Source organism: Argentina silus, assembly GCF_951799395.1.
Source record: "Argentina silus genome assembly, chromosome: 5".
NCBI classification, from domain to species: Eukaryota; Metazoa; Chordata; class Actinopteri; order Argentiniformes; family Argentinidae; genus Argentina; species Argentina silus.
In genome coordinates, this window is record NC_139659.1 from 5962940 (window position 1) to 5972146 (window position 9207).

General features: G+C 43.3%; 1 protein-coding gene across 1 annotated transcript in view; it reads left to right on the plus strand.

The window, feature by feature from the left end:
• The window catches only part of epha5 (EPH receptor A5), a gene marked incomplete at both ends in the record, with an annotated part of 52582 nt that extends 44043 nt beyond the window's left edge, over positions 1-8539 (plus strand). The window contains 7 exons of the mRNA XM_083669980.1: positions 1-51; positions 385-446; positions 1054-1263; positions 3206-3355; positions 6160-6353; positions 7709-7864; positions 8434-8539. The exon at positions 1-51 is cut by the window's left edge and continues 135 nt beyond it. Of these exons, the coding sequence (XP_083526106.1) occupies positions 1-51; positions 385-446; positions 1054-1263; positions 3206-3355; positions 6160-6353; positions 7709-7864; positions 8434-8539 (929 nt within the window). The remainder of the gene's footprint in view (positions 52-384; positions 447-1053; positions 1264-3205; positions 3356-6159; positions 6354-7708; positions 7865-8433) is intronic.
• Positions 8540-9207: the final 668 nt, after the last annotated feature.

Genomic DNA, 9207 nt, shown 5'->3' on the forward strand with positions numbered 1-9207 from the left:
GACAATTTGATCATCCAAACATCATCCACCTGGAGGGTGTAGTCACCAAGAGTAGGTCTAATTGTCCATGATGTCACACACATTTTTCACATGTATGTATGCATGTATGTATGTATGTATGTATGTATGTATGTATGTACGTATGTATGTACTGTATGCATGTATTTGCAGTAACTTTAAAAGTGAAGTTTGCAACCAAAGTGTTCACTCATTCTATACAGTGTTTCCAAATGTAATGTGATTTAGATTTGATATATAATCAAATGTTTTGTATTTTAGACCAGCATTAAAAGGTAAATAATCTGTTCCTAACACCTGTCATTGTGTCTGTGTGGTTGAATGCAGCTCTAAATATTGTTAATCTATTTTTCTTTTAATTTGAAGGTAAACCAGTGATGATTCTAACTGAGTACATGGAGAATGGGTCTTTGGACACATTTCTGAAGGTAGATGTGACACTTTTATGTCACCGTGTTTGTCTTTTATGTTGTTGTTGTTGTTGTTGTTGTTGTTGTTGTTGTTGTTGTTGTTGTTGTTGTTGTTGTTGTTGTTGTTGTTGTTGTTGTAGTCTTTTGTAGTTTTGTAATGTTATTCTGTTTAGGGTTCTCCCCAAATAATGTAAGAGGGGTGCTGCACCACGATGTAAACATTTTAGAGAAGTTAAACTGATATTTAGTAATGAAAGAGTAACTATCTCTGATCACCAATGCTGTCATTGTTAACAGTGAAAATGAAAGTGAAAGTATTATTATGTTCTTCAGTTAATTCATCTTTTTAGCTAATTTTGACAGGAATAAACTTGAGTCAGTTTTGATAATGCAGTCCAGTGCCGCCTTGTTCATAATCCTGGGGAGAAACCTGCTGTTGTTAGTTAATGTCTTTTTACGTCAGCTAATGGGGATCTGAATAAAGAAAGAATGATGATGGTGATGACGATGACATATTTGTTGACATAGTGGTGGTGCTAACGTTGCTAGCGTTGCTAGTTTTGCTAGAAGTACATAATATAATGTAGCTACTGTCTAGTGAGCTTTGTCTGATTCTACCCTGCAGAAAAATGATGGACAGTTCACAGTGATCCAGCTTGTTGGCATGCTGCGCGGCATCGCGTCGGGCATGCGCTACCTCTCTGACATGGGCTACGTGCACCGCGACCTCGCCGCTCGCAACATCCTCGTCAACAGCAACCTGGTGTGTAAGGTGTCCGACTTCGGCCTGTCTAGAGTACTCGAGGACGACCCTGAGGCTGCCTACACCACACGGGTAAGACACACACACACACACACACACACACACACGCACACACACACACACGCACACACACACACACACACACACACACACACGCATGCACAAACACACACACGCATGCACACATAGACAGGGACATCTAACCCAGTGCTGAAGGATGACCCCCAGCCAGGGAAGGTCTCAGTCTGTCCATCACAACAGTGACTCATACACAGACAACCCCAACATGACCTCTTATTAATGAGCACCTCTCTGCAGCACGGCGACGGCGGCCATTACACTGCTGTCTCTGTTGTCATCTCTCCACCACTGACACGGTCCCACTGTCCAGTACTACCCACTGCCTTCTGTAACGGGCTGGAGTTTAGAACATATGTCCCGGACAAAGGTGACTTTGCCTATGATGGACTTAGTAGCTACAAAGCTGGTGCTATGAAGCTAATGCTATGAAGCTAGTACTATGAAGCTAGTACTATGAAGCTAGTACTATGAAGCTAGTGCTATGAAGCTAGTGCTATGAAGCTAGTGCTATGAAGCTTGTACTGTGAAGCTGCTGGGAAACTGTCTCTCTAGTATACTGGTATTCATTTCCAATTCAAATAGAGGTCCAGTGCATCCATATCCTCAGTCAGTACCCTGTGTCTGTTTATCCGTGGTGAGTGAGTCGAGGTGGTGAGGCTGCAGTATTATTAATAAACAGAGCTGAGTGATTTGAGAGCTCTTCCACTGAAAGGGGGATAATTAGATTGTCGGTATCCTGATCCTTAATTGGTTGCCTGATTATTTTTCAGTTTCATCCACACTTCCTCGTCAGGGCTCTGACAGGGAGGCGGAAGCCTGGTGGGTGTTCAGTACAGTGTATCTCTCTCTCTCTCCCTCTCTCTCTCTCTCTCTCTCTCTCTCTCTCTCTCTCTCTCTCTCCCTCTCTCTCTCTCTCTCTCTCTCTCTCTCTCTCCCTCTCTCTCTCCCTCTCTCTCTCTCTCTCTCTCTCTCTCTCTCTCCCTCTCTCTCTCTCTCTCTCTCCCTCTCTCTCTCTCTCTCTCCCTCTCTCTCTCTCTCTCTCTCTCTCTCTCTCTCTCTCTCCCTCTCTCTCTCTCTCTCTCTCTCTCTCTCTCTCTCTCTCTCTCTCTCTCAGCTATGTTAGCTGTGTTAGCTGTCTCCTATCCCCAATGAAGCGCAAGAAGTGTGTGTATCTGTGTATCTATATATGTGTGTGATGTGTGTTTGTGTGTGTGTGTGTGTGTGTGTGTGTGTGTGTGCGTGTGTGTTTTTTGCGTGCATATGTGTGTGTGTGTGTTTGCAACTCTGTGGGCACTGTTAGCAGTGTTAGCTAGCTGTCTACACTAAGCTCCGAAAGCTGTAAATTGAGCTGTGTGTCCCAGACTGAGCGGGGTCCTGTCAGGTGCTGAAAGTACAGCCTCGAGGACAGCCAATTAGCACTTAACGCTTAGTGCTGCAGGAGCCAGAACACGAAGGCCCCCACCATCGCCACCGCTGTCTCCTGTCACTCAAACTTCCCCTTCCTCTCCACATCTCTCTCTCTCTCTCTCTCTCTCTCTCTCTCTCTCTCTCTCTCTCTCTCAGTAAGAGTTGAGAACGAGGGGTGAGAACCACACATACACATCATCCACCCAAAAATATTTATATTGACTGTCAAATGTTGTGACAAAAAAACATTACATTCCATTAGAAGGCACCAAACCCCTAAACTGCTCCAGTGGTACTGCTCTGTTGCCTCCTTTGTGCAGCTCAGACTTGGTTCGTTAACTATTTGAAATACTTGAGCGTTTGCTTCAGCCTGCCCTGAGCGCCAGATGGGCTGGGTTTGCACTATTCCATTGGTTCCATTATGACAGACAAACTCAATCAAGCACAGCTAATTAGTTGAAAATGACAAAATTGCTATTTGTAGGGTTTGTGTATTGTGACACGTGTATTTTATTGTTTCACTCAGGGAGGGAAGATCCCAATCCGGTGGACGGCTCCGGAGGCCATCGCCTTCCGCAAGTTCACCTCCGCCTCGGACGTGTGGAGCTACGGCATCGTCATGTGGGAGGTCATGTCGTACGGAGAGAGGCCGTACTGGGAAATGAGCAATCAGGATGTAAGTGATGACATGACAATTACATCTAGCTTCATTATGTTTTTGTTTGTTTGTGTTTGTTTGTTTGTTTGTTTGTTTGTTAGGATCTCTTGGATGGTACACGTCTTGGACAGTAACACATAACAGCAGCCGTGTTATCGTCCCAGATCTGTTTGTGCTACAGATAACTCCGATTACTCTGTTTGGCATGACGGTAATAGGCTACAGTACAGATCTGGGGCTAATGACCAACTGTTGTGTATAATAAATATCCCTTTTATCTAAACAAAATACCCGACTTATCGTACCAACCTAGTGGTCTTATGGTAGTATTCATAGAACATGTCTGGTAAATGGTTATACTTGTATATTAGAACAAAGAGTTGATCCTCTTTGTCAGTTTGCTACTTTGAACTACTGTACTTAGTGGAACTGACAATACTGCTATAATCCACTCTATTAGAGAGTTAGTGAAGTCAGCTATGGCACAGAAACCCCAGTATATAGAAGGCCATCTTTATCTGTCAATTATATTACCGGGCCACTGTTATCCACTCACTGCCTTGGAAATGGAGGTGAAATGTATAGTATCTTACTAGCCAGAGGGGGAATGGGGTGAGAAGAGAATGTAGCTCTATTAATAGAATAAAAGGGGAGGAGAGAGAGATGTTATTGAATGTGCCCATTGGGGGCGTGTGGGGCAGTAGGGGGAGAGAGAAGGAGAGGAGAGAGAGATGTTATTGAATGTGCCCATTGGGGGTGTGTGGGGCAGTGGGGAGAGAGAGAAGGAGAGGAGAGAGCGAGAGAGAAAGAGAGGTACAGGGGGGAGATGGAGAAGGGGAGATGGAGAGCAGGATAGAGAGAGAGAAAGACAGCAGGGGAAAGAGCAAGAGTGAGCTGGGGACACAGAGACAGAGAGAGGGGGGGTGGGGGGTATAGAGAAGGTCAGAGAGAGAGAGAGAGAGAGAGAGAGACAGTCGGAGAGGGAGAGAGGGGGTGGGGGGGGAGTGGAGTTCTGTAGAGAAACACCCATAGGGCAAGTCAGAGGTCCTTTGTATGGGAATGCTGGAGCCACATCACATGACACTCTCAGAGAAAGTGAGTTTTGACTCAGGCAGGCAGACACACACACACACACACACACACACACACACACATAGACATGATTTAGTATTTGTTGAAGGCAAACCTTCCCTTTGGACAAAGTTGGTGAATAAAAAGTAATATCCTTTTTGAGCTCAAGCTCAAGTCTATGAGGGATTTACAATGGCTGCTTCCATACACTGTATACTGTTTGGCTTCTCCCAGAGTTGTTTGGAGTGGTTTGGTCATCACAATAGAACTGTGGATACCAGAGGAAAAAGGTGTTTATGTAGTTGCAGACAGTGCTAGATAGAGGAAGCCAGTGGTGTAGAGGTAAATGAAGAAGTGGGTATACAGTAATTTTCCGAAGAGGCGCCCCTTTCAGGAAGGCAAAACTAACCAATATAGGCCTAATTGTAAACGTTTGTAAGGCAGTATACAGTATAACCATAGTGGCATGCTACATACTGTGTACCTACTTAGTAGGGTAGAGGTAGCAGACTGGGCAATGTCCCAATGTAAACATGAAACCAACATCCTATTTTGGTTGATATTGGATTTAGTTGTAAGCAAAGCCTTAAGACATGTTGTAGATTTGGTAAAATATGACAAAAAGTTTGCAGATGTTTTGCTAATTTGACCAACTATCCACATTGATTCAACGAGATAACCCTGATAATAATAGGAAGTTGAAACAACCAGAAAACTATGTTGCTACGACAACCAACTTTTACCTGGAGGGAAGGGACCGTACACTGTGTGACACATATACAATCCACAGTGCCAGTGAGTAAAGATGTGTATGGTATATTAACAGGGAGGTGAGAGGAGCAGGCCTAGGTTTCACATAGGGGTCCCTGAAGGAGGTGCAGCTCTCAGTCATGTTTATCTCAGTGAGTCTGCCCTCTATCCCTTTCCCTATTCGCCCTGCCATGACGGCTTCATCCCAGCCTCAGATCCCTCATTCTGCTACATCATTAATCTGTCTGCGCTACGCTGGGGAAAGGGAGAGTTATTTGATGTTTTATTTAAGGCTTTCATGAGGATTTCCTCTGATCTCGGTTGCTTTAGCGAGACGCAGCTCTTTCTTCCCTTCGAGGACTTGCCATCGGGGTTTGTTTCTGTGCTGCTTTTCCGGCACTACTCTTGAGACTGTGTGTGTGTGTGTGTATGTGTGTGTGTGTGTGTGTGTGTGTGTGTGTGTATGTCACTGTGTGTGTGTGTGTGTGTGTGTGTGTGTGTGTGTGTGTGTGTGTGTGTGTGTGTGTGTGTGTGTGTGTACACGCTCATGCATGCTTTTTGTGAATTTCACATGACAAAAGATTGTCATGTACTCAACAAATCAATGTCTTTAATCGCAACAGCCCTTTTCAACTTCCCCACTGACAACCATTGAGGCACTGGGACATTTCATTTGCTACTTCATATTATGAACATGAAGAAGTCACTATCTCCCTTTTTATCTGTGTATCTGACTTTTAGGAGAGTTCAAATCTGGGACACAGAAGTTTGAAAAGTTAAACTCCATTAAAACAGCTCATGCAGTGAGCTTCTTTGCAGCATACTTACCTCCATAAGCCTCTATATAAGCGTTGTGTAAGCGTCCCACACACATATCACAACCAGTCATCATTACTGCCCATCTCAGTATGTCTGCTGCTACTGTAGCATATGTCCTCTCACCACCCCTCCAGGGAAGAGACAGTGGTGTAATCCACTGTGTTGTGTGGCTGTCTTCTCAGGTGATCAAGGCAGTGGAGGAGAGCTATCGTCTGCCTGGGCCCATGGACTGCCCTGCAGCACTCTACCACCTCATGATGGACTGCTGGCAAAAAGACAGGAACAGCAGGCCCAAGTTTGAAGAGATTGTCAGTCTCCTAGACAAGCTCATCCGCAACCCCAGCAGCCTCAAATCGCTGGTGAACTCTTCCAACAGGTGAGGATTGGAATCGAATCTCGCACCTTTGTCTGTAATCTCGGGTGGTTGTTAGAAATCAGTTTAACAGTGACACAACAATGACACAACCGTGCAGTAACATACAGATACTACTTAATCATTCAGTTAATTTTTACTCAGTCACTCGTTCATCTACTGTAGCCATTGTTGTATTACCCTCTTCTTTTCTTTGATGAAGTAATACAATTTAAGCGGCAGGGAAATGAATATAAATATGGTAGTCACATGAAATCAAGAGTTAATGACACTTGTAACAAATAACTGTTCCATGGTTTGAGTCTTGAGCTGAGCAGAAGTGACAGCGATCATACAAATGACTACCAAGAATGACATGCTATTAAACAGAGCTTGCCATGCTAGCCAATTGTCATGCGGTCATAAGGAGTAGGGCTGGTTGAAGTGTACTGTATGCATTTTACATTGAAGGTTCATTTTTCTTCTGAGTCATTGTTTTACATTATTGCATGTGCTGTTAAACAATAAATTGATTAACTAGTGAGTGTGTGTGCTTGGTAGCGTTGATAAGTTGCAATATGTGATTACGTTTTATTGTATTACCTTGACTGGGAATCATTATACCAAGTACTGCTTATTCTAGTATTGATTTCTGCTTCAGAATATGTTATATGACTATTTAAGTAGAACAGAGTGTAATTTCATTAGGGGCCAACTGAAATTGCGGCTACCAATTAGGAACTCTGTAACTGAACATTCACTTTGTTCCCACAGCAGACTTCACATTTCAATGCATATAAACTAAACAAAACGGACTGTTGGAGTAACAAACAACAGACCCATAAAGCCCACATTCATTCATATGAATTAATTAATTTTGTATAAAAAGATGTGCCCTTTAAAAGGAATTGATATTGTGTATTAAACAATGCTTGATTCCTTTATTTACAGTTTTTCTCAATTGCTTGAGCACATTTGTCCAAACAGAATTCACTTTTCCTTAACATACAATTAACAACAATTAACATACAGGCAAAAACTGAAACACGTTGGCCAATATGACAAATTTAATTTGCAAAATGCAGTAAGACCCTCAAAACATTAAATGCATGACACAAAATCAACTGCCTGCATCAAAACATACAACTACTTATTGCAATCAATCCTTACATGATGGCCCAATAAATATGAACTACAACTATCAATATACTCTAACATGATTAACCCTCTTTTATATGTCTGTGCCATTTGTTGATACTATAATTATAGTATGCGCGTGCGTGTGTGTGTGTGTGTGCATGTGGTTGTGGGTATCTGTGTGCGCATATGTGTGTGTGTGCATGTCAATTCTCATGCTTGTATGTATTTCTCTCCCTCAGGGTCTCCAATTTATTAGTGGAGCATGGGAGTGCCGAGGGCAGCGTATACCAGTCGGTGGGGGAGTGGTTAGAGGCTATTAAAATGGGTCGATACACAGAGCTGTTCATGGAAAGTGGATACACCTCTGTGGAAGTGGTGGCTCAGATGACCTTGGAGTAAGTCCCTCCCCTCTCTTAATGACCTCCACCACAGTGTACACAGTCTCTGCTTGACAAAAAGTTGCTAAGGTGACAAAAAAACGTAGTTGCAGCTGTCATAGAAAGTAATGGGCTGCATCAACGTTTGCAGAGCTCTGCAGTTGATATTTTGCTGTGTCAAACAGAACATACAGCGCTGTATTACCTGGGGAGAACGCATGCTCCCAGTGGTGCAGAATGGAGGGCGGGTCACATTGGCACATCAAACACTAGCATGTGGGTCTGCTATTGGAAAGGGTTTTACACTCTCATTTCAATGTAATTTAGAAGCCTAACCCAGTGTAAAGGACCCTTAAAAAGTATGCAAGATCTTTAACGGACTACTGTTTTTTGTAAGTGAAATATTATAGGTTATTCCCAAAAACTGCAACGGCGAATAACTCTTTATTGTTTAACTCTATACAGAAAACAAACAGCATAGTGTCACTCCTATGTCTGTCCCTGAGTATGATGCGTACATACATGTAAGTAATTATTTGATTGTACAAGTTGTGTGTATTCATTCATTTCAACCACCTGTTTTACAGTGACCTACGAAGGGTTGGGGTAAACCTGGCTGGGCACCAGAAAAAGATCATTAACAGCATCCAGGAGATGCGAGTTCAGATGATGAACGTGACGGTGCCCATCTGACCCAACCGGGCGGATATTGTGTATCTAGTTGCCTAGCACTTTCTATGAACATGAACATGTATTTATTGACTGCAACCAATTGAAACACAAAGGGAAATGACGTGACGAACTGAAGGACAAATATTGTGTTTGGCTCACGTTTGGCGAACAGTTCTCCTGATGTCTGTGTGTCCACCTGTAATGGTGCAGACATGAAGCATGGACTCGCCATGATTAAGAGTATGGCTAGTATACGCTTCCTCGGAACGACACACAGACATGGAGGATCCAGTCTCTTGGCCGAATGTATAGCACTACAGACCTACAGACCTCCCAGCTATGTCGTGGATCCTATTACCTCCGATCATCTAACTGAACCTCCAAGTCCGCCAACAGAACCTATGACTCTTCAGTACAGGTACTGTAACCAATAGAAACTTCACCAATCCATCAGAACCTATAAGCCTCCATCACACCCTTGGCTTACATGCATCCAACTAATGCCAGTCCTTCAACAAAATCTACATTTATCCAACAGAACCCAAAGTGTGCCAAGAAAACATTCCCCACACATTACACCACTTCCACCATGAGAAGGTGTACAGGTGTTCCTAATAAAGTGTTCTGTGACTGTACATGCATCAACATGCTCTACATGCATATGCTGCATCCAGTATAATCTCCAGAAC